We start from the raw sequence: 25,695 nt of genomic DNA, 5'->3' as shown, positions 1-25,695 counted from the left end.
CCTACAATTTCATGAAAACGCCCCTCATTTCTAATTTGCTCATGTCTCCCACACTGATTCAGGGGGGAAAACAACATTTTCAGATCCAATCGTAGATCCAATACATCACTGGTTATTTTCTTCAAAAAATCATCTTCTTCTTTGTTTAAGATGAGAAATTCACACAAAATGTAGGATTTTAACTCAAGTTCCTCCTTCTCTCAACATGGCAGACCAAAGGCAAGGGAAGGTGGGCACAGTGAATCAGCACTTGCAGGACACATTTTGAGTGTGACAATATGTGTCATTGGATTGTATGACCACCCAGCAACCAAAATTAGGTATTATGTTTACACATTGCTCTAGACAACGATCTCATCGCCAAGGTTACTGACAACACCAGCAACACCAGTTTATTCACACCACAGTGACTTTTCTTCTACCATTAGATGTCACCGTTGACAGAGCAAGATCTGATTTCATTACTTCATTGTTTATTAAATTAGACTTGTGTTTTTCTTTGTGTTTGGTAAGAGGATGCAGGAGGACTGTTTACAGTCCGTTGGTGACCTACCGACCCGTTGGTCCAGACTGGCAGGAGTTCTGAGGTACAATCGGGAGTCAGACCGCCGGGCGCTAGACTCGACGAGTATTCCTCCAGCGGTATAACAACAACATCAAATCTCTCACCTCTGTTGCAAAATTCCATGCGCAAAGACATTTCTTCGTGTTCCCGATGAGCTCAGTTGAACTGCTTCTGCTGAACACTACTGTGTCTTCTCTCGTGCCAGCATCTGACAGAACCCCCAGTCAAGTGTGAGTACTGTGGAGAGAAGCCATGGCCTTCACTGGATCTACCATGGGTGGAGGATCCTGAGGTGAGGGTGATGGTTGATGTCTTCCATGGTTTGGCTATGTGGTGCTGCTGACCGTCTATGTTGTTTTCCTCTCTCCTCCATCTCAGACAGCTGCACTCTTCTGCTGTGCCGAGCACCAGCAGCTGTGTGAGATGCTGCTGTATCAGAGATGTCTGCTTCTGACGAGGTGGAACCTGGGGACCCGGACTCCCACCCCACTGGACAACAAGTCAAGCACAGAGGTGGAGGAGCTGCTCTTCCAGGGCAGAGAGACAGAGGAATACAGGTATATCAGGTATATCGAGTTAAAGCATGTACTTATTGAATGGGTTCGGATACAATTTGACAACATTTGAATAATATTATGTCATGAGTTGAGATTGTTAGCCTCATAAAAAAAAGAACCCTTAATATATGTCAGTTCCAGTCACAATCAACAACAGCAATAATAATAATAGGCTAGTAATAAGAGTAGTGATAATTTTATAGCATCTATCTATAATTATAATATATAATATACTGTATAATAATTTGGCAATGTGGGCTCTGTTCTCTGTCTGTTCTCTGTCTGTTTAAATTGTTGTGCCGGTCACAGCTGTGCCGTTTTACGTGCGATCGGGCTGAACCTTTCAGGGGGTGTAAAGAGCACCCATGCAGGTGACCTCTAATTAGGGCAGATTAATTGCCCTAATTGAACTAATCCAACTTGTCAGTGCGCGAGATGCCTAGTGTTTCAAAAAGTGCTTTGCAAAGGAGCATGAACAGAAAAGATCAAATTCAGCATTAACAGTAATGAACAGCTGATGAAAGTAATAAAAGTGGGTGTCCTTACAACCATTCCATACGGCCGTTAAATACAAAAACTGATTACTCAATGGGACCATGGGACACAATTGACCCCAACACTTCAAAGGTTGAGGTATTTGCAGGAATGGGAGAGATGTTTCAGTCCACTGACTTCATGTGCTACTCTGAAGCCATTGTCGTGTGAAAGGAAAGGTATCATGAACAACTTGTCAGAATGAACTTTGTCACCGATCTTTCTTTCAAGTTCCTCTCCACTTCGAAAACAAGAACGACCTCTAGTCTACGAGGAGAACTCAATCCACCCGCCTGTTGCAGAAACCTGTGAGTAGCTTAGCCCATTGATACCTGATGCGTGTATATCCCTCATTTGTGTGTGTATCCCTTTAAGACCGCGAACCGCGGTTCGCGGTCTTAAAGGGATACACACACAAATGCTGCATCAGGTATCAATGGGTTAACTCAGTGAGGAGCAGCATACAGTTCTGGGCTTGAGTTTAAATTCTGTTCATCAAGTCGTGGTAATAGTAGAATTCACATCGATATATCACTGTATGCTACTGTGCTCAGATAACCCACCATCAAAGGTCATCAGCTTCCAGCTCTCTACATGTACTCCAGGAAGAGGTGCCTGGACAGCGACTCCAGGAAGAGGTGGCTGGACAGTGACTCCTGAGACGGACAGAGGCTTGAAAACAACAGAGGCAGAGAAGAGGTGGCTCCTTGTTGTGGTCACGAGGCATTTCAGTTTGGCATCGTTCATCATCATCAGGTATATATGTACTAAACTTGTCAGAATTCCGTCTGAATAGAAGCAATCGAGTTCTGCATCTGTTCAATTTTGCAAATAAATATTTAGTGCCACCATGTAGTCATACCAGATCTGCTCCATGCATAAACCACATACTTCATCCACATGTAACCATTTTAATTTCATTGTAACATCCTAGGATCAATATATTCAGGACTAGTAATAGAAAACAAACAACAACAACAACAACAACAACAACAACAACAACAACAACATGTTTTGGCTGTGTATTCTGGTTGCATTTGTTAACAGGATGGTGCAGGATTTCTACAGAAGCATTATTCCAATGAGAGGAAGTTTCTCACTGTGTTCCCTGATGGCTCTGCCCAGGTCTTGTATCATTCAAAGGGAAATTTCACATTTGTAGATTTTTTTGATAGAAAAAAAAAGAATCAAGAGAATAATGTGGAACTTCAAACCACAACAAATGACGGGCGTTTTAAGTTCCTTTGTGTGATATATGGAATCTGCCACGGGGTGTTCCCATCCTTATCACCATGGCAACAGTTACCCCTCAGGCCCCTTGGCCCTGGTCATTGTGGTGACTGAACGAAAGGGGAGGGTCTGCATTGTCTATGATGACATCCACGCCCCCGATCCACCAATCAGGGCCGTGTTCCAGTCCGACGGCAAAGCAGCATGTTACCACAGCAATGGCTCCATCTGGTAAGAGCCCCGTTCTGACACTAAGACACAACCACTGGTCTCACATTGTGTTCTTTTATTGTGAAGGAAATAACATGAATTTGACTAATTCCACGTTTTTATACACAGGATATCATGCATGGTCATCCTATAACAAGAATGTGAAGAGTCTCTGTGTGTTTGTGTTTGTGTGTGTGTGTGTGTGTGTGTGTGTGTGTGTGTGCGTGTGTGTGTGTGTGTGTGTGCGTGTGCGTGTGCGTGTGTGTCGGCGTGCGTGCGTGCGTGTGTGTGTGTGTGTGTGTGTGTGTGTGTGTGTGTGTCTGTGTGTGTGCGTGTGTGTCGGCGTGCGTGCGTGCGTGCGTGTGTGTGTGTGTGTGTGTGTGTGTGTGTGCGTGTGCGTACATGTTGCAGGCTGAGCCTAGATAGATCAGGTGGTCAGTGTTTGGATGAGGCGGGGGCCAGAGTTCGGCGGTGGAGCTGGAGCTCCGCCCCCTTGCGGCCCGTCTTCCTGTCCCTCAACAGGATGGTGGGGGTCCGCCTCCTGGGACAGCAACGAGTGTTTGTCTCCTTCCTGGCAAACGGCCAAAGGGCAAAGTTCAGCGTGGGTGCCTGCTGTGTTCAGGTACCAGTACCAATCACCTTTTCTATTTTCAGTTTGTTATGGAAGCCTGTTTCCACCACCCCGTAACAAAAACACAACTTTTCCCCCCATCAAGTGAGTTTGTTCTCAACATTATGACTACCGGTAGTATCTCATAAATAGGACTTACTCACAATTATGAATTATTTTCTCATAAATATGACTTGCTTCCTCACAATTATTCTTTTCTCAGAAATATTACTTAAATCTTATGTGAGTCTAGCCTATATAAGTCATCATTTATTTATCATGAGATATGTCATAATTATTTAGGACATAGTATCTCATAATTATGATATACTAAGTCATATTGTCGAGAAAATATGTCGCTTGATGGAAAAAAAGTGACGTAGAGGATTTGTAGCTGCGACCTGCAGCTCTATAGGTCGCTCTGCCTGTCGCTCAAGCCACAAAAAGTTCACCACCGTTTGGCACCCAGTTGTTACCCGAGGACATGACGGGCCCCTGCGCCTGGATACATAAAGGGCCCCCCCTCACAGCGCACAATTAAGGCCAGAATAATAAGTAAGACTCTGGGCCAGGTTTATCCATATATCGCATCGGGCGAGTACCCGGGGGCACCAGCCAATTTGCCTTGTTGGGGGGGCACCACACATTCAAATTAAATTCTTTATAAGCTTCGTCATATTTTCTTTATACATTAGGCCTACTCCACAGCCAAAATTAATCTTCAATACTAAAAGAATATGCATAATGAGAAAGAATGGTGATTGGTGTGTAGGTGCCCGCCCCCCTCCATCACATTTGAATGTATATCCAGGTCGACCCTGGTGAGAGAAAACATGTTCACCAGAGGAACTGCTCAGAAAGGGTAGGCTGAAAACTACTTCCCCAAGTCTGCTCAGTCACCACAGTCAGGCTTTTCTTAACCCTGCCTGTTCACTGTGGGTGAGAGATCTTCACGATTTAAAGATCTCTGTCTCTCACCCTGTCACTAACTGTAGACTTAAAGGGTGATAGATCGTTTTCACACCTTAAAAGAGTGAAGAACAAACTGGTCGAGTTGATGCTTCTTGAAAGGTTTTCTCTTTGAACTGGACGTGTGGTTTGTGATGCTTAGAACAACATAATAACGGATAGCCTATGCATTGCAATATATTCAGTTGGCCGCGCTGATCTGACGGTCTGAAAAAATACATTACAGAGCAGTAAGAATTTGGTGGCTTAAACAACTGAGTGGGTTAGTTTTTACACCAACTTTGCTGGCTGGCGATCACAGTTCTTAAAAAAGCCAGGCCCACCCAATGGGCTAGCCTGGGTAAACCCATCCCCCACGTGACCTGCTCTCAGACCTGTTCTCAGTCACTATGACTGATAGTGACTGGGAACTGAGAGAGCAGGTCACGTGGGGGCTGGGTTTACCTAGGCTACCAATGGGCAAGCCGGGCACAGTGTAGCCTGAGCCATGGAGCTGACTTGATTCGTGTTGTGAAATAATCAACAAGGATGGCTGGTGTCCGGCTGATGGTGGTGGGCTGGTCTGGACTAAAGTCCAGGTTCATCCCATTGTCTCAATGTGATGCTGCTTTCACCTTCTGCAGGTCCCACTGTCACATCATCTCACCTGAAGTGACTGCTTGCTACAGTTTTTGAGCTTGCCTCTGGTGGTATGGAGCCTTCCTGGTCTGTGGTGCTGAAGTTGCATTAGATCTGTGTAATGTTTGTAAATGATTTGTGAAGAATGATGTACCATTTTTTAACACCAGGTGGAATGTAACAGAGACAGGCTTGCTGCTTCAGGACCATCCATATCTAAGGAGGAGCTTTTTCTGTCAGCTGTGAGGATTAGACTCCATCGGGCTATGAAGCATCTTCACCAGTGCCTGAGACGCCCTCCAGCCTGTGGCCTGGAAGAGACACACTACTAGCCCCTCTCCTCAATGTTATAATCTGCAGGCTGCTGCAGTCAGTGATGACGTTCTGATGAGTGAGAGAGCCTTCATCCACAGATGCCTTCAGGATGGTCTGTGATGTGAGAAGATGCCTTCAGGATGGTCTGTGATGTGAGAAGATGTCTTCAGGATGGTCTGTGATGTGAGAATGTTCACCAACCGCAGCTCTGACATCATCAGGCGCATATTAGGTGGAGGGCTTTCTGGAGCAATGTTAAAAACCAATAGAAAAACAAAACCTATGTTACCCTATAATCAATACATCCTGATATACATAATCAATTATCATGTACAGTTGCTTAAAAAATGTCCAGTGCACTGTGATCGTCCGAGGATACCTTGCAACCAACACAAATCTAGTGGAGGTTCAGTATTTTTCAGTTAGTTGCCAGACCTTATTGTCTTATTAGATGGCAGAAGTAATTCAGTTAACCCTACATCTGGATTAAATTATGCCGACATATTTTTTGACTCATAAATCATAACTTGATTGTATGTTTTAGCCTCCGGTCCTCCTTGGTGGAGCAGATGGCTCTCCCAAGTTGTGCAACAATCTTGACTTGACTCAATGCTCTCGGCCAGATCAGATTTGTGCCCCACAGACACGCCCTCATTTTAAGCCTTCTTCCAGCACATCTCAGAGTATTACGGTATATATATATGGAAACATTAGACAGAATTGTTCTTTCATGGTTCTAGTTGCAGCGATGCGATGACATCCAGAAGCAGACACACTGACGTGTTATTATGGGGCATCTGTGGTGCTCCATGTAACTCCTTTAAGATGATCAGGGCCATTCAAGCAAAGCCAGATGGCAGCAACTGATGTTTGAATGGTTAGGAAATCTCCATGCTAGTCCGTAAACGTTACAAACATCCTCTTGCCTTCAGTTGACCAGTTACACGAGTAACGTTACAAACATCCTCTTGCCTTTAGTTGACCGGTTACACGAGTAACGTTACAATCTTGACCGTAGAACCGTTTTCACCTCAGCCACTTTGATGCATTGTCACTTCTGAATTTATCATTCATCTCCTCAGTTAACCTCACTTACGAAATAATCGTCAGCCCATTCTACTGGTAATCCGTAAACCTCATCTAGGCACAAAGCATTGAGGAAAAACACCACAGCTTCAGTTAAATACTTACTATAGTTTTTATTAATCTTCTTAGCTTCCTTCAAGCTATGCAAATATATATAAAAAAATTATTCAGAAATCATACCGAGACATATTTTCCCAGTGTCACTTTCATGACAATGACCAGAGGATGGTAGTGCTGTATTTACTACACAAGGCTATGCTACTTCAGGAACGAAAATAATAATAATTGTTAAATTATATATTTCATGGCTCAGTGGTAAAAATGACTGATTTTTTTATTCACATGGATAGTTTATATGCGACACGTTAAAGACTACGAATCAATGTTAAATCTCTCCTTGTGGGACCACTGATGTCCACAGGACTGCTGGAAGCCTCATCCAGGTGTTAGACCAGGATGAATTTCGCAAATAGTTTGAACAGTACAACAGTATGACAGAATGGCCGGCACTAGGGCCATGGATCCCACTCTGGCGTCAGGGACGGGCCGTCTCGAAGGGGCATGGTGAGGAGCGATGGGGAACATCCAGTCTGCGCTAGCAGTCCTCCTGCCTTCAGCGCAGACCTTCATAAACATCACTTCACAGCCCAACGAGAAACCCACCTCCAACCTAGACAGGCAGAGAGAGAGAGCGAGCGAGAGAGAGAGAGAGAGCAAACCGTAAGCATGAGAAACTCACCTTGCAAATAGAGCTTACAACCAGTGGACTAGCTCCGCTTTTGACAGAAGAAGCTGCCGAAGTGATCGTGACGACGTTTCAAGGACCCAGAATATAATTTACATTACCATTCGCAAACCTTTAAAGGAACACTCTGCCCATTTTCAACCAGCTTTGTATCATTAGAACATCAGTAGTATATCTGTAAACTGTTTTGAAGTCTGTCATTTAATTTGACAGTTATTGAGTGTTAAAGTGTGGACCAGTGACATCACTGGTCCACAATAACTCAAATTAATAACTCATTAACTCAAATCAACTTTAAATAACTGTCAAACATTCTGTCATTCATCTAGTTTGACATTGAGAGTTGATTTGAGTTAATGAGTTATTAATTTGAGTTAGTGTGGACCAGTGATGTCACTGGTCCCACTTTAACACTCAATAACTGTCAAATTAAATGACAGACTTCAAAACAGTTGACAGTTTTCTGATATACCGTAAATTCCGGACTATAAGACGCACCGGTGTATAAGCCGCGGGACCAAAATTGACTATTTTTTTCTTCTATAAGCCGCACCGGACTATAAGCCGCGGGTGTTTTGATGTTTAATTACCATATGAAAGGGTTCGTGCACAGAGAGGAATGTCGGGAAAGCGATGGCTGTTTGGGGAAGCTCCCATTTATTAACATTTCAACAAAACAAAACAAAAGTCAGGTCACTAATCCCCAGACAAAATCACACAACAATAGGCTATATGTGCAGCAAACCTGTAACCAGAGAAGTCAAGTCACTAATGCTCGTCTTCCTCTTCTTCCTGCGTACTGAAACCACCAAAGTCCTCATCTTCAGTGTCGGAAACGAACAGGTTCAGGGTGGCTTCGTCAACCACTCTCCTCTCTCCTTCAGGTGCCATGGCACGAGTCCGATACCTCACGAGTCCGACACCTCACGAGTCCGAAAAAAGAGGCTAACTTCCCCCAGACCCTAACCCAAAACCTAACCTCTCCCACCCCCACGCCTAAACCTAACATCCCCCAGACCCTAACCCAAAACCTAACCTCTCCCACCCCCACGCCTAAACCTAACCTCCCCCAGACCCTAACCCAAAACCATGAGGTGTCGGACTCGTGAGGTATCGGACTCGTGAGGTATCGGACTAGGGGGCAGTCCCCGCAGCGGTGATCCTCTTCATCCCGCAGCAGTCCAGCGTTTTGGAACCCGTTGGTAATTGTGGATGTTTTCACACTCCTATAATATTCCGTGATCTTCCTTTGTGTGAATTCGCCGAAGTTTGTGATTTTCTCCTGGTAGTCGGGAGGGAGTTGTTCAGTAGTTCTCCCCCGGACGGACAGTCCCTTTTGCCCAGGTTACGTGCGGCTGCTCTGTTTGATCGGCGGCTGCTCTCTTTTAATGCGAGATTGACTGCTTTCAACTTGAAAGCTGCCTCGTGTGAATTTCTGCGTACCTTCCCCATGGTAAGTGAGAGTGTTGCTTCTACTGCTCGTCTTGTTGTGAATATTCCTTGATCTTCCTTTGTGTGAAATCGCCGAAGTTTGTGATTTTCTCCTGGTAGTCGGGGGAGGGAGTTGTTGCCCGAGTGGCCGTTTGCTTACCGTAATTACCATATGTAAGTGGTCACGCACAGAGGGGATTGTCGGGAAGAGATGGCTGTTTGAGGAAGCTCCCATTTACCGTATTACAACATTTCAACAAAACAACATAACACAACACCACCGTTGTTTATTTTTACAGTGCACACAGTGTCCGCGGTGTGGTGAAAAGAGGGCAAGAGAGGAAATTAAAACAGAAGTGGATTTATAGTTAGAAAGAGTGCTAAAAAAGAGAGATTTTTTTTTTTTTTTTTTTTTTTTTCTGAAAAAATCCATAGATAAGACGCACCGTTATATAAGCCGCAGGGGCCAAAAAACGGGGAAAAAGCCGCGGCTTATAGTCCGGAATTTACGGTACTACTGATGCTCTAATGATACAAAGCTGGTTGAAAATGGGCAGAGTGTTCCTTTAAGTACATCAAATGTACATTTGCAGCACCATGTGCCCTTCACCCCAAAGCCCTTTTCAGACATGCAGTGAACTTCCCGAACATGGGAATACTATGAATATCAGGTGATACTAGTGAAGCATCAACCTGTGCAGCGCAGGTCTAGATTTTAAATCGGGGTGTATAAGGGATGTTGAAGTTTAATTCAATACCCTTTAAGACTTTTTTTCAAGATCTCAACGCCATTTTCGTCACATTAATGATAGGCGTGTAAATCACAAGTTTCATCACAATACAATATTATATAGATTCTTTGGACAACTCTGCCACGATACGATATTGATTCAATTCAGGGGTCTGCGATCGATATGGGACGATATCATATACTGTACTCATTTAACACCAGCAGCACATTAGCTACAAAATGTAATACCTCTCACATGGCAATTAAGACTTTTTAATACATTTTAAGGGGCTTAATTTTCCCTAAATTGATTTATCAACTTTTAGACCCCACTGGTACCCTGTAAATTAGCGAATACCAAAAAAAAATTATTTTGCGTAACGTTAAGACATATTTGGGGGATTTTTATAAACAGATTTTTAACAACAGCCAAAAACAGTCAATTGCAAAACTGTTCCAAAACACACGGTTAATTCCAAACCTTTTCCAGGCCTGGAAAGGTTGTTCAAATTCAATCCCTTTTCACGAGCGTGGGAAACCTGCTACTTACATGGAGGGGCCTTTGGCTCCAGCCGGGTGGTGCAGAGTGGAGGTTAGGAGCGGTGGTGTGACATTGTGTCCATGTGAACGTTCATCTTCATCTCATTCTCCAGGATCTGCACCAGCTGCTGCATGGAGGGCAGGTGGCCTGATTCCAGTTTGGACCACACTGGCACATCTGTGGAAGCACAACACAAAGATGTCATTCACTGTCTTTGATGACATCTCCACACAGCCATACTGATGCTAGGGTTACTGAGAGGCCATTTACACCTGGCGTTAACATGTGTTTTTCTGTGATCAGATTGCAATCAGATTGTGTTTTATCACTTGAAAGTACAGGTGTAAACACCCCCAAAACGCATTGAAGAAGGATTGCAATCTGATCGGCCAAACCACCTCCGGAGGTGGTCAGAGATGCATTGTGTACACATTGAACACGAGTGTAAATGCAATGTGTCCTCTCAATCTGGATACAGCAACTTTATGCGGATTGAGAGTACAACCATTTCTGCAATCCGATTGCAGAAAATGCATGTTAACGCCAGGTGTAAATGGAATCAGGCTGAAGTGATAAAATGCAATCTGATGGCAGAAAACGCATGTTAACGCCAGGTGTAAATGGCCTCTGAGATACCACTAACCAGAGCCGTATAATAGAAGAGTTCCGACATCTCCATTCACTCCAATGGACCAGTTTTTTTCCAGGAAGTAGAAAGTGGAACTCTTGAGTAAAAAAAGCAGCACTGTCGAGTTGCAACAAAATAGACAGTGTTGTACTTTGAAAGGGTTTTTCATCCCTTGAAATGAATCAAATTGTACATTATCGGCTTTATTTTCGCATGCAAAAGTAGCGCGAGACCCATTCCTGGCTGTTCATTGGCTAATGAGTCTCGCATTTTGGTCCTCCGCTGACGCCACTCTCTTACTAGAGGACACTACCACTAACCATAATTAGACATTCTGCTGTGGTACTCCACACAACACTACTTCGTAGGCAAACATATGACCAACTGAAATAAATATATAGCCAGAGACAATGTTCAGTCTTTAGGGTTAGGGCGTGGCAATATATCGCGATATTTTATTTCCCGATACTGTATCGATACTTGGACGCCAAGTATCGCAATATTATTATTATTTATTTTTTTGCAGGCCATGCCATGCCAGGCCTCTGCAGCTGGTGATTCCCACCCCTAATCGATACTGTATCGATATTTCCCATATCGATGCGTTCAGTAACACTCAACACCTCAGTAGTTTTGACTAAATTTGTCCACTAACTTATCAGTATAAAGTGATGTACATATTATTACACTACCTGGGTGGTACACAGTGTGTTGTATCTTTAGCTCTATTATTTAATTTTGAGTAAATTCTGTAGAATATCGCAATATATCGCATCGCAATATATCGTGATACAATCGTATCGTGACCCAAGTATCGTGATACGTATCGTATGAAGAAGAGTTCTTACCATTTAACGTGATTTCAAAAGCTCCTGTTGACATTAACTGGTTTTCAATCATATTGCTGAAGAAGAAGACCATCATGCAGGCATATATCTGAAAGAGAGCGAATTTGAATTGAAAACACACCCGAACAGAAAAGATACAAATACAACAACAGGGAGAAAGAACCAGGCGAGGAATGTGGCACTCTGGTGAGAGTTCAACTTAAATACACACACGTATACACACACACAGTTGAATACACACACGTGTGTGCATACACACACACACACACACACAGTTGGGAGACAGCCGGACCAGTTTGGACAAGTGGTTGTTTATTGACAAAGACTAAAACTGTAACAAGTGCCTGGTAATCTTTAGCTGTTCTGTAGGTTTTCTATTGATCATCTGTCTCGCTCTCAAAAACAACTCTTTCAGCAGCCTCAGTCTTCTGTTCAAACACACACATCATAGATCTTCCATGCAGGTACTATGTTTGGTATTGGGTCCTTATTTGCAGATACCTGCATGATGTTTGCAGTTACAGGCTCTTCTCGCCCTGTGCCCTAGGCACGTCTGTAACCACGGAGATAAAAGCAGGAAGCCAAACAATACTCACTACCCATGGGCCTGAGGTGTGTGTACTGTGTATGACAACCACTGCATGAGATCAGAGCGGTTATAGAGAGGCAAAGTGACCGCCTACTTCCTGCTTCAGCACTGTACCAGAGATTTTCATCCGCCATTTATTTTCCCATACACATTTCGTAAAATGCGTATAAAAATTGTTTTACTGGTTCAGACCAAACGGTACAGATATATTTAGAAACGGGAGAGATCGCATAACATTTCGCTGGGACCAAAACGTAGAAAGGGTTTAAAGAAAATATTTTTTCAATGTTTTTTTTAAGTTTTGGTCCGAGTGAAATGTTCTATGGTCTCTCCCGATTATAGCGTTAGCTGAACCGTTTGGTTCGACGAAGTAAAACGATTTTATAAGCATTTTACGAAATGTCTATGGGAAAATAAATGGCGGATGAAAATCTCTGGTACCGTTGCTGAAGCAGGAAGTGACGTTCCACTTTGCCTCTCTATTGCTAGCAGCAGTTCCAGGAACGCCCTTCCTCACCTTATTTTCCTGGCCCCAGACCCAGACACCTGGGGCTTGCTCACCTTATTTTCCTGGCCCCAGCCCCAGACCCAGACACCTGGGGCTTGCTCACCTTATTTTCCTGGCCCCAGACCCAGACACCTGGGGCTTCCTCACCTTATTTTCCTGGCCCCAGACCCAGACACCTGGGGCTTCCTCACCTTATTTTCCTGGCCCCAGACCCAGACACCTGGGGCTTGCATACCAAGGAGGGCGAATGGGTCCTTGCCGATGATGATCACCCCGATCACCAGCAGTTTGAACATAGACAGGAAGGAAGCGACGTGTCTGAGGGAATAAAACAAGAAAGCAGCTTGACATACCAATTTCTGGACAAGGCAACATAAAGCAGACACGGCTTGTTCTAAAAAAAACATTTAACGCGTCTCATTTGCTTATTTTAAAACATGATTCAAAGCCTTCATTATAAATACTGTGTTAAAAACACCACTTCTGAATGGCTGAAATGAGTGACAATAGCTAAGAACACTTAGAACAAAGCTTATACACATCCTTATCTTGCAGGTGTGTGTGGTGCTGGTGGTGTGGGGCATTGTGGGGGAAAAGGTGAAGCAGCCATATTGATATCTTACATAGATTACAGCAGGGGTGTCAAACTCATTTTAGTCCACGGGCCACATGCGACCCAATTTGGTGTCAAGTGGGCCAGATAATGAAAATCAATAATAACTTATAAATGACAAAACCTCAAAATGTTCCCGTTTATCTTAGTGTAAAGAATTACAGGTACAGCCCTACAACACGTAGGGTTATCTCAGATACCATCAAGCACATTATCTACTGTCTGTACTGTGCATTACAATCAGGGGTGTAGTGGAGGGTCAACACAAGTAAACAATTTATCCACCCCTTTGAAATGAGGCAGATAGTTTACTCACCTATTCAGATCAACTGTATCAATCAGTGAGGGCAAACAAGGTGGGTCAACTACTCACCTTGGATAGTTTACCCACCTGTGCAATTCTCTATAGTCAAGCAAAGGTAATGAAAATAGCTGACTATTTAGTGATTAATACAGATAACATGAATAGGCGACTTAATGTTTAACTTGCTCCTGAAACCTGGTACCTCTTAGCCTTCACAAGTGCATCACATTGGATTGAAGGACTTCTCAGTGCAATTTTCACACTTTGCAAAGCGATCCTTTGGGCCGCATTGGACCCCGGGCCGCATGTTTGACACCCCTGGATTACAGTGTAGTTTAGATATCTTACACAGATTACAGTGTAGTTTAGTGAGACAGAGGCAGCCATATTGATATCTTACACAGATTACAGTGTAGTTTAGTGAGACAGAAGCAGCCATATTGATATCTTACACATATTACAGTGTAGTTTAGTGAGACAGAAGCAGCCATATTGATATCTTACACAGATTCTAGTGTAGTTTAGTGAGACAGAAGCAGCCATATTGATATCTTACTGAAATATTGATTTCTCATGGAAATGACAGCTAATCGCAGGAAACTATCCGACCGCTTCAATCGGGTTAGACAGTTACAATCCAGTTACAACAACTAGCATTATGTAGAGGAAGACAATCTCTCTCTCCTACCGATAGAGGGGGATAGGAAGGTAGTTCTCCCCCTCGATGCGGATGTCCGGGTACCGCTGGTACAGGGCCTGCGTGTACTCCTCAAACACCCGCTTGTACCCTCAGGAGATGCTGTGTGGACAGAGGGTTGTGGTGAAGACAGAAGGCACAGTGATGAGGAAACACAACAATACGCTCAGCTGGGCTGCACAACTAGGTAGAAGGTGAACATGGCCCTGAGGTCTGGCACACATGAATTCCACGGTTATCTGTAGATCTTTTGTTGAGGCGTTTCGCCCGAGTGGAAAGTTTAGTGCTGGTGTGAAATTCCAGGTAGCGGCACAGAACTTAAAAATTCTCTGTCCATCTCAGTGTGGATGATGACACACACACCAATGCAAAATGTGTTTGATTAATGTTCCTCAGAGTCAAATATCTTTCAGAAACTGTAGAGTCCGCTGCAGGATTTGGCATACAAGTATCTGTTAATGCTATATCAATAAAGTCAACTTTTCATGGTTGGTCCATTCATCGACTTGCTTCACTGACTGCCAATCATTCTTGTGTGTGTGTGTGTGTGTGTGTGTGAACGTTAGAGAAAAGGTGAACTCGCATGTCCAGCTCTCTGTACTTTGGCACTGAGCAATTAAAAACGCTTCAAAGCGGACAGACATTGGCGGATCCATTCACAACACATACGTATCTTATTTTGCGTCAACTTAAGTAAAAGCGATCCATCTATATGTGGCTGAAAGTGCTAACCACGAGCATAGCTGCGTCTCCTCACAATCAAAGCATGTAGCACATCACATGGCTGCAGGCAGAGTAATCCCATTCTTCACAATGGAATCACAGTACACGTTAATCCGACTAGTAGCTAAACTCACACCATGAGACGACGATCTTTGGATTTAACGTAAAGTAACGTTAATAGTCGGGGATCCACAGGCCCAAAAGCTCAAGAAAATGGGTTGAACCTGACATGGCATGCTATACTTTTTTTTGTGTTTTATCTATTCATTTGGACATTAAGGTCCACTGAATGAGAGGTCTGCTCTGCCGGAAACCTCGCGAAAAAAAGTTGTGGCCATTTTTGGATATGAAGCCTTTATTTTTTGACCGAAAAATGTGAAAGAGTTTTTTTTCCTCAAAGTCCTCAGTGGGTTGCGTAGGCTGTCAATAAATGCATCCCAGGTACACAGAACATGTGTGTTGACAACACCAAGTTAAGAAATACACTTACAAAACCTTTCCAAATGATTTATAGCCATTTTCTATTACAAAAAAGCACTCGTTTTTTGAATTTTCTCCATTATTTTCATCTTTACTTTGTTAGTAAGCAATTATATCCTGAAATATGACATCAGCCAATGTGTCATTCTTTTCAGCAGATATTATAGTCATTCCACACTAAAGATGATTAAAATCAACCCAAAATCAATGGATCTGTGTTGATTTTATTACCTTTATGCTCGAAATTCCTCGAGACATGTTTTTAGTTTTAACAAAACCCTGTACCCCAAAGACAATACTTGTAACACAAGAAATTCAAAACGACAAAATGATTTTAATCACAAAATGTACACTGCATGACAAGCCAAGAAAACAATTATTGTTATACAGCTTTGGATAGATTGTGACCAGTATCTAGAAAACATTAAATTAAACATTAGCTGAACAAAATTATTGAACACAACACATTAAAAAAAGAAAGAAAAAAGACTGGCAACAAGGTCTATAATATAACAAAATTAACTTTGCAATGAACAAAATAACTCAATCACTGTCACTGTCTTCAAGTGTGAGAAATAACTCAATCACTGTCACTGTCTTCAAGTGTGAGTTAATTCCTTGAACATTTGTTGGGGTCCCCATGTGCAGAGACATGCGATGACACACTTGACATTGGCTCTCACACAAGAGCATCCTCGGGCACACATGCTTTTCTTGCAGTGACAGTATTTGGTGTGTTTGAATTCTGCAGGTTTTGCCTCCTTCAGCATCATGGTTGCCATCAGCTTACCACTGACAAGCTCTCTGCCGAAGTCAGTGGCAACAGGGTAGGTTGGTTGAGACATGTGTGCTCGCTTGCATACAGCCAACTGATGCAGGGCTCGGCAAAGGTGTAACTGGAACGAAGGCATCTTCGGTAGGTGGAAGGCAACGCATGTCTCCTTTGATATTGCCAAAGAGATGGGCTCGCAGTGCATCCAAATTACCACTGAAGTCACTCCTCTCATACAGTGACACCATGTACCGCCTAGCCGCTGTCACAACATCTTTAACATCCAGGGTTACCGTATCTGCACAGGGGCAGAAGGTCTTCCAGGTGATCAACGGCAGTTTTGTAGACGTGCTTTTTTCCTCTTCTGTAGAGATAGCTCACTGTGTCACATCCAGTCAGTAGGTGCTGAGGAGCATGGAGGAAAGATCTGCAGCTTGAACATCATTGTTCAAGCGTTTGTGATTGCATGAGCAGGTAGATATCCATCTTCTTTACCCACAGCTCCTGCAGGCCATCCATGTGTGCAATGTAGTATATGCACATCATGATCACGTCTGTGTCAGTAGCCACCACTACAGCCCGTTTGTGGTGCAGATGTTGTAATGAGTATGCAATGTGGGCAAACATCCTGGTATCTGCCTCCTCATGCTTCTCACAGGATAGTTCTGGAAGCTCAACCTGACAATCTGCTTTTAACAGAACAGTGCGACCAGGATCACGGAAAATTACATGAATGGCCTGCAGGAGCTGTGGGTAAAGAAGATGCAATTGCAGACGCCCTGGCAGTGAACTATGATGTTCAAGCTGCAGATCTTTCCTCCATGCTCCTCAGCACCTACATACTGACTGGATTCAAGATTCAAGATTCAAGATTTTTATTGTCACTCCGTAGTACAAGTATCACGTGTGAAATTATTGTGCTGTAGGCTCCGTTACAACATAGTGCAGTATAACAGTGCAAAAACAGGGCATATAGATGCAAGCAATAACAGTAAACTTTTCCTTTTCTTTTCTAGCGTAGACACCTTAAAACATAAATAAACATTCTGTTTGCACAGGTGCAAATAACATAGGCATAATTATCATATGTAATGGTAGCAGCTGCTACATGATTGTTTATTTGTGTGTGTTAAGGAGTCTCGTGGCCTGCGGGAAGAAACTCTCCCTCAGGCGATTTGTTCCTGCTTTTGGGACCCTGTATCTCCTCCCTGAGGGTAACAGGGAGAACAGGCTGTTGTGGGGGTGGTATGTGTCCTTGATGATCTTCAGGGACCTCCTGAGGCACCGCTGATTGTACAGTTCCTGCAGTTCTGGTAGCTCACATCCTGTTACGTGCTGGGCCGCGCGCCTCACTCTTAGTGCCCTGCGGTCCATGGTGGTACAGTTCCCGTACCAGGTGGTGAAGCAGCCAGTCAGCAGGCTTTCAATGATGCCTCTGTAGAAGTCCCTGAGGATTTTTGGCCTTAGCCCAAATTTCTTCAGGCGTCTGAGTCCGTGTAGTCGCTGTTGGTCCTTTTTGACAACAGTGGCGGTGTGGCTGGCCCATGTCAGGTCCTGGTGGATGTTGACTCCCAGGTACTTGAAGCTGTCCACCCACCACTGTGCCATTGATGGTGATTGGGGGGTGTGCACCCCCCCCCCCCCCCCCCCCTGTAGTCTACAATGATCTCCTTGGTCTTGGATACATTTAGAGAGAGGTGGTTGTCCTGGCACCATTGTTCCAGGGCCTCCACCTCCTTTCTGTAGGCCGTCTCGTCGCTCCTGGAGATCAGCCCCACGACTGCTGTGTCGTCTGCAAACTTCACGATGGTGTTCGAGGTTTGAGTCGCCACGCAGTCGTGGGTGTAGAGGTCGTACCAGAAGGGGCTGGAGACGCATCCCTGGGGCACTCCTATGCTGATGGTCAGTGGGGAGGAGGTGAGGTTGCCCACTCTCACCACCTGGCGGCGGTCTGTCAGAAAGTCCAGGATCCAGTCACACATTGCTGTGTTTAGTCCCAGGACCTTGAGCTTGTGCTGTGACACAGTGAGCTATCTCTACAGCTAGCTCTACAGAAGAGGAAAAAAGCACGCCTACAAAACTGCCGTTGATCACCTGGAAGACCTTCTGCCCCTGTGCAGATACGGTAACCCTGGGGAAAGCCTGGATGTTAAAGAAGATGTTGTGACAGCGGCTAGGCGGTACATGGTGTCACTGTATGAGAGGAGTGACTTCAGTGGTAATTTGGATGCACTGCAAGCCCATCTCTTTGGCAATATCAAAGGAGACATGCGTTGCCTTCCACCTACCGAAGATGCCTTGGTTCCAGTTACACCTTCGCCGAGCCCTGCATCAGTTGGCTGTATGCATGCAAGCGAGTACACATGTCTCAACCAACCTACCCTGTTGCCACTGACTTCGGCAGAGAGCTTGTCAGTGGTAAGCTGATGGCAACCATGATGCTGAAGGAGGCAAAACCTGCAGAATTCAAACACACAAAATACTGTCACTGCAAGAAAAGCATGTGTGCCCGAGGATGCTCTTGTGTGAGAGCCAATGTCAAGTGTGTCATCGCATGTCTCTGCACATGGGGACCCCAACAAATGTTCAAGGAATTAACTCACACTTGAAGACAGTGACAGTGATTGAGTTATTTCTCACACTTGAAGACAGTGACAGTGATTGAGTTATTTTGTTCATTGCAAAGTTAATTTTGTTATATTATAGACCTTGTTGCCAGTCTTTTTTCTTTCTTTTTTTAATGTGTTGTGTTCAATAATTTTGTTCAGCTAATGTTTAATTTAATGTTTTCTAGATACTGGTCACAATCTATCCAAATTAAGCTGTATAACAATAATTGTTTTGTTGGCTTGTCATCCAGTGTACATTTTGTGATTAAAATCATTTTGTTGTTTTGAATTTCTTGTGTTACAAGTATTGTCTTTGGGGTACAGGGTTTTGTTAAAACTAAAAACATGTCTCGAGGAATTTCGAGCATAAAGGTAATAAAATCAACACAGATCCATTGATTTTGAGTTGATTTTAATCATCTTTAGTGTGGAATGACTATAATATCTGCTGAAAAGAATGACACATTGGCTGATGTCATATTTCAGGATATAATTGCTTACTAACAAAGTAAAGATGAAAATAATGGAGAAAATTCAAAAAACGAGTGCTTTTTTGTAATAGAAAATGGCTATAAATCATTTGGAAAGGTTTTGTAAGTGTATTTCTTAACTTGGTGTTGTCAACACACATGTTCTGTGTACCTGGGATGCATTTATTGACAGCCTACGCAACCCACTGAGGACTTTGAGGAAAAAAAACTCTTTCACATTTTTCGGTCAAAAAATAAAGGCTTCATATCCAAAATTGGCCACAACTTTTTTTCGCAAGGTTTCCGGCAGAGCAGACCTCTCATTCAGTGGACCTTAATGTCCAAATGAATAGATAAAACACAAAAAAAAAGTATAGCATGCCATGTCAGGTCCTCTCAAATTTTGGGTGACTGGATCCCTGACTATAACTGGTCTGTTTGACAGCGGAAGCGGGCCATGTTTTCATGCGCGAACACTGAAAAACGGTGGCTACGCTACGTTAAATCAGAGACTATGAACGTTACCGTTTGCCAACCCGGTGAGATCTAAGTGGGAAATAAGTCCAAAGTCTTGTTTGGTCATCTTTTTATGTTGGTTCGCGTCATTCTGTGGCTAATCAACGTTCGGCCTGCGCGGCGCTAGCCAGAATCAACGTTAACGTTAGCTAAGGTAGCTAACACTGTTAGCTAAGAGTGACTCGCCGTATTTGCAGCGTTGCTCACCAGATTTGAAACTTGAGAAGGGGGCCCGTGGCAAACTGCATCTTCATCTTCTTCACGCCGCTGTTGTCAGCCGATGTGGCGCAATACAGCGAGAAAACCCCTAAGAAAAGGAGTGGAAAACCAAACCACTTCATCGCCATTGCGTTCCAGGCTCACAGGCTGTGTTCTCACTCGGTCATGGCTCCTGCGCCTGCGTAGAGTATGGTCCCTCCCTCCGGTCGATGCCAGAATGAATGGATCGTCCGGGGGAGAGGAAGAGTGATGGTTGGTTAGATGGTTTGTTGGCTTTTAGTCTGGGCACCTTCCACCCCGCTTTTTGTCATGGGGCGTAAACCACGGAACCAGAATGAACACCGGAAGGCAGTGCGCCAAAAAACATCTGTGTTGCTGTTAGCTTGATGTCTCTTCCCTCGATTAATTGTCTGATGCAAAGCTTCTGTATTGGCTTAAAAGATGTGAGATTGTGAATCCGCAATGTTTCTAAAAGAACTTCGGTACGTCCATCTTTTGTTTTGTTGTTTGCCGTTCTGATACTTGGGTCAAATTGTCAAGTTAAGTGGAAGTTGACGAGCTAGAAACGCTGCCATCCGGTCTAGGGCGGGCTCTAGGCCGGAACCAGTAGGGTGACAAAATCAATTGTGGGCGGGAGCCAGGCTCTTTCTCGCCGAGAAGAGCCTGGTGACGCGAGGTTAGTTGGCTTTAGGCATTGGGAATGATAATTGGTTGGGGTTAGGGTCAGAGGCGGAGTTAGGTCCCTCCGGCTGATCCACTCTAGCATCAATCCTCCTCTCCGCTCCTCCTCCTTGCCTTTTTCTTCTTCGTGCCTTTGGAAGATGGCGGGCATCCTTCTTTAAGATGTTTTACTGCCACCTGTTGCTCCGGAGTGTGGATTACAGCACCAAAAATCTCTGCTTGATCCAGATTCCCTCGAATAAAAAATTGAAATTTTAGTTGAAGTGCTATTCTAGATAGCTTCCAATATTCCTCCTTTATTCCAGCTTCCTCTTTCAGTTCAACTGTCATCGCCTGCCTCTCTGATATATCCACCAGGCACCAGTGCATACACATGACCTGACCACCTCTTGATATTAGCCCTGTCTGTTTCTACTTTGTGAATTAGCCTATAAAGAATAAAGTGAAAAAATTCTAACAATAGCCTACTACTAAACAAATAATAGCCTAATAATCCCTGGGCAATGAAATGGGAGGCAGATATCATTGTGCTGATGTTGTGGTAGGCTACTGCAGGTCCAGCCAACCTGTGTCCAAAAAAGCAGTTTCTCTAGCCTGACCACTCTTTACTGTGGCCAGTAAAGAGAACCACAATGGCTCATTGGCATGTTTCAGTGGGTCTCTGCATGCCAAGAATACTAATGTGCTTTAATGAGCCGATGTCCCCATGCTCAGTTCAGTTTTAACGCGCTCCTAATGTTGGGTGTTCAATTATTAAAAGACAAATATGCTAGAGGCTTCTCTGATATTAGCTCATATAGGCCTATGCCAAGTAGGCTGTTGGCTCTTATTCTCAAGAGTAATTTGTAACCATAGGTTGTAACCAGTATTTTGCTTTGTGTTTTTACAGCTAGCTCGCTCTCTGCTGGTCATATTGTATAATACACCACAGAACTTTTTATGCTATTTATCAGGGCAAGAACAACAACAAAAACATCCTAATTTACCATCAACAGCATACAAGGTCAGTTTCTCCATAAAACACTGATAGAACTAAAACATAATCTTAATAGCCATAGTAAGTCATCACATTACAAATGAGAAATTTGACTTAGTGCATGTATGCAGCAGAGCAAATTCATCAATTGCAGAAGATGGAGCGAACAGAAAACTATCCAAAAATATAAATTATAAAGTGCAAAGTAAAAGTCTGATATAGTGACATATATTGAGGGGAGGTAGTGTCCATGGGATAATGTCCATGTAAAATTACCATGTCAAATGTCCAGTAAAAGTCCTTTAAGTGATATATAATGGGGGGTGGGGGGTTAGGATATGAGTCAGTCAGTCAGTCAGTCAGTCAGTCAGTCAGTCAGTCAATCAGTCAGTCAGTCCCTGAGGCTCTTCTAGCCCGGCCCTCCTGGGTCTAGGAAAAGAGGCTTGGTTTCATAGAGGTTACTTACAATGTCTCTTGTGTCTGAGTGGAGTCTGCCAGCTAGCAGCTAGTGAGGTGTTGAAAGAGTTATGAAAACAATTTATCTCCATGATAAATGTCTAATATTATGCAACTTAGGACATCATCCCCCTCATAAAGAAATTGTGTTTTAGATATATACCGGTATATATATATATCAACTAGATGTTTATCCTAGGATGTTTTACATTTGCAGTACTGGGGCGTGTGTGTGTTTATTATGTATATGCGTACATACATACATACATACATACATAAATATATATATCCCCCTCATAAAGAAATTGTGTTTTATATATATATATATATATATATATATATATATATATATATATATATATATATATATATATATAACACAATTTCTTTATGAGGGGGATATATATATTTATATATATATTTATGTATGTATGTACGCATATACATAATAAACACACACACACCCCAGTACTGCAGAGTGTTTGTACTGTTGCTGTTTTTACATGTGTAACTGTTGTATGAGCTGCTGTATGAACAGGTCGCACTTGTAAATGAGACTTCGGTCTCAATGTGATTTTTTACCTGTTTAAATAAAGGCTAAAAAAATGGACGGTGATTATGATGATGATTTTATTATTATTATATATTTCCCCTTGACATGGAGATATCTCATCATCGCCATGATAGCCTAACAGGCACTTGTGCCAAAAGCTGCAGTCAGTTCAAATGGCAGACTATAAGATATGTAAGCAAACTCACAATAAAGCTAAAAATTCTGAAAATCTGGACTGCTTGGTAAATGGTCTGCATTTATATAGCGCTTTTATCCAAAGCGCTTTACAGTCAGTAGGTACATTCACCCATCCACACACCGATGGCGGCAGGTTACCTGCTGGCACACCAACGGGAGCAATTTGGGGTTCAGTATCTTGCCCAAGGACACTTGGACATGCAGACTGGAGGAGCCGGGAATCAAACCACCGACCTCTTTTAACCAAAGGGATTAGTGGACGACCCGCTCTACCTCCTGAGCTACAGCCGCCCCACTGCTTGCTTTCCTATAAACAGGACTTACCTGTACATTTACTTTCAATACTTTTAAGTACATTTAATATAAAAAAATACTTTTGATACTTAAGTACAGAAAATATTAGCTACTTTAAGACTTTTACTCAAGTAATATTTTAATGGGTTACTTTGACTTTTACCCAAGTCATTTTTTGGTAAAGTATCTATACTTTTACTCGTATGGATTTTGAATAGGCTACTTTATACACCACTGCCGACATTTCTGTATTAAAAAAAATCCCTTTCTTTGATTGGTCTTATGTAATATTCTAATTTTCTGAAATACACATTTTAGGGTTTTCATTAGCTGTAAGCCACAATTATTAAAGTTATAACAAATAAAGGCTTGAAATATTTCACTTTGTCTGTAATTAATCTATATATGAGAGTTTCACTTTTTGAATTGAGTAGCTGAAATAGATTAACTTTTCCACAATATTCTAATTGATTGACCTGCACCTGTATATGTGAGTGTTTCAGGCGCTGTTGGAATGTGTATTTTTGGTGACTGAACAGGAAGGAGTAGGCTTGTCTAGTACTGCCATTCAGCTAAGCTGACTAGCAGGAGGGGTACAACACACTCTACTTTAACATGTTGCCCAACATGTTAAAATAAAAAACCTAAATGGCATGTGGCAAATCGAACACTAATGCTACTTAAAATCCATTTAGAAATGTTCTAAAACTTCCCGAGTGCTTCTTTGTAAAAGAGAACATTGTTAGCTGTGATCTTTTCCATGTGATTCTAAAAGGGGAGAGAACGTAGATCAAACTAGATTGTTTTAACTGAAACATTAGAAATGAGAAAATAAAGTGCAGAAACAAAGTAAGCAGATTCTGCTTCTCACTGTGAACAGATCCACAGTTTGTCAGTGTTTACATTGATCCAGTTTCTGCTGCACCATCTGTTCTGTAATGTATGGGATTTAAATGGGAGGTCGGATACGGGTAGGAGAGCTTTTTTAACAGTGTTTTCCACCCATTGAGGATTTGAACGCTGTGTGACGCTGACTGCTGTACGAGAATATATCAGAGTACAGTAGCAACGTCATGTTATGGGGCTACAGGCAGGAGGACAAATAAGCAGGAGGAATATCTCTCTGCTATGTAAGAGTTAACTCGATGCACCAGGACAATAAGCTCACAAGAAAAGACAGGTTTGTTCTCAAAGTTACAATACCACCAGGACCAGACGCACAGCCTGAGATACACTCCCTGGAATTAATATAGAAGAAATACTTTATTGATTCATGGCATGAAAATTGTTTACTTTATTGCTCTTTTTAAAGCACAAAAATGTTTGGTTTCACATCACATGCTGGTAAAAGATTCAATCTTTCTATGCATATAGTCACTTCATCAACACAATCAATTTGTGAAACCAGCATGTCAGCACTGTGGAGGAAAACAATGTGCATTACATTTGTGGTTCACTTTTCTTAACAAAATTACAAAGTGTTGGGAACAAAATCAACATATTAACAACTATTCTGCCAGTAAAGATGTTTTGCTGTCTCCATTAAGGCCCATGCGGTGAAGAGAAACAGCAGAAAATATTACAGCAACAATACAAATAGCCAGAGATGAAAAGTACACACATTCTTTACGTAAGTAGAAGTACAGTTACTTGTGTAAAAAAGACTCTGGTAAAAGTAAAAGTACTGATTCAACTTGTTTACTCAAGTTAAAAAAGGGGGGGGGGGGGGGGAGTACAGCCTCTGAAATGTAGCTACTAAGTATAAAAGTATATAGCCTAAAGTATTTCTGCAAAGCTATACTGAACCTCACATAATATTAATATAATTCAGACTATTAAACTTAAAAGATCCCCTCCAAACACATTTTAAGATGTAGGCCTATATAAAAAAAAACTTTACTTTGATTAATAATTTGTGTCTGATATGGTTTGTCCACAAAAAAGTTCAATAGGTGATCATTTAAATCCTTAAAATAACATCTACTTTGTCTCCCTCATTACATTGCATCATTGATGTGATGTGACATGTTACAGGTTTAGCCTGTCATTTTAAATAGGCTACATTATTGATTATTTTCACGTTGGCACTTTATATAAGTCAATTAAACGTCAAGGGTGTTTTATTGTGAAGGTTGTGACAGGAAGCGGAGTTGTTCACGTTGGTTAGCTTGAACATACAGCGCCTCCGCCATTTTGGCCCAGAAGGAGACTAGTGAACCCTGTCTGTCTATGGTAAAAACAGCATCCAGTAAAACATCCCGCCTACAAAGTGCAGTAGCTACAGATATTCTTTTTCAACTTCAAATTAATCTTCCCGGTCAAAATGCATTGTTTGTGCTGCTGCTGCTGGTTGTTTTAGGGGCCAAGATGGCGGCGGTGCTGCTCTGGCGCTACCGCAGCGCCTCTAGCGGCTGTTTCTA

The 25,695-nt window shown here is 42.8% G+C and overlaps 3 protein-coding genes across 3 annotated transcripts in view; 1 reads left to right on the top strand and 2 right to left on the bottom strand.

Annotated features, from left to right (window-relative positions):
• Positions 1 to 205: 205 nt before the first annotated feature.
• Positions 206 to 4,707, top strand: LOC310797411 (glutamate-rich protein 6; the record flags this gene model as incomplete). Its single annotated transcript, XM_083659780.1, has 7 exons — positions 206 to 229; positions 771 to 857; positions 944 to 1,150; positions 2,704 to 2,786; positions 2,959 to 3,117; positions 3,508 to 3,718; positions 4,702 to 4,707. The coding sequence occupies 7 exons, from the start codon at positions 206 to 208 to the stop codon at positions 4,705 to 4,707; spliced, it is 777 nt and encodes a 258-aa protein (XP_083515906.1).
• Positions 4,708 to 6,806: 2,099 nt separating this feature from the next.
• selenot1a (selenoprotein T, 1a) lies at positions 6,807 to 20,284 on the bottom strand. The gene is made up of 6 exons (XM_083659334.1): positions 20,106 to 20,284; positions 14,320 to 14,430; positions 12,906 to 13,032; positions 11,618 to 11,705; positions 10,151 to 10,318; positions 6,807 to 7,364 (listed from the first exon to the last, which is right to left on the bottom strand). Exons 1-5 carry the CDS (start codon positions 20,243 to 20,245, stop codon positions 10,194 to 10,196), a joined length of 591 nt encoding a protein of 196 aa, XP_083515460.1. The 5' UTR covers positions 20,246 to 20,284; the 3' UTR covers positions 6,807 to 7,364; positions 10,151 to 10,193.
• A 1,899-nt stretch (positions 20,285 to 22,183) lies between these two features.
• LOC310797409 (uncharacterized protein) overlaps positions 22,184 to 25,695 on the bottom strand; it is a gene marked incomplete at its 3' end in the record, with an annotated part of 90,493 nt that continues 86,981 nt past the window's right edge. Inside the window, exon 16 of the mRNA XM_083659778.1 lies at positions 22,184 to 22,203. Within this exon, the coding sequence (XP_083515904.1) occupies positions 22,184 to 22,203 (20 nt within the window). The remainder of the gene's footprint in view (positions 22,204 to 25,695) is intronic.

This window comes from Poromitra crassiceps (assembly GCF_964638095.1).
Source record: "Poromitra crassiceps genome assembly, chromosome: 23".
Classification (NCBI taxonomy): Eukaryota; Metazoa; Chordata; class Actinopteri; order Beryciformes; family Melamphaidae; genus Poromitra; species Poromitra crassiceps.
This window is presented reverse-complemented; position numbering and strand designations above follow the sequence as displayed.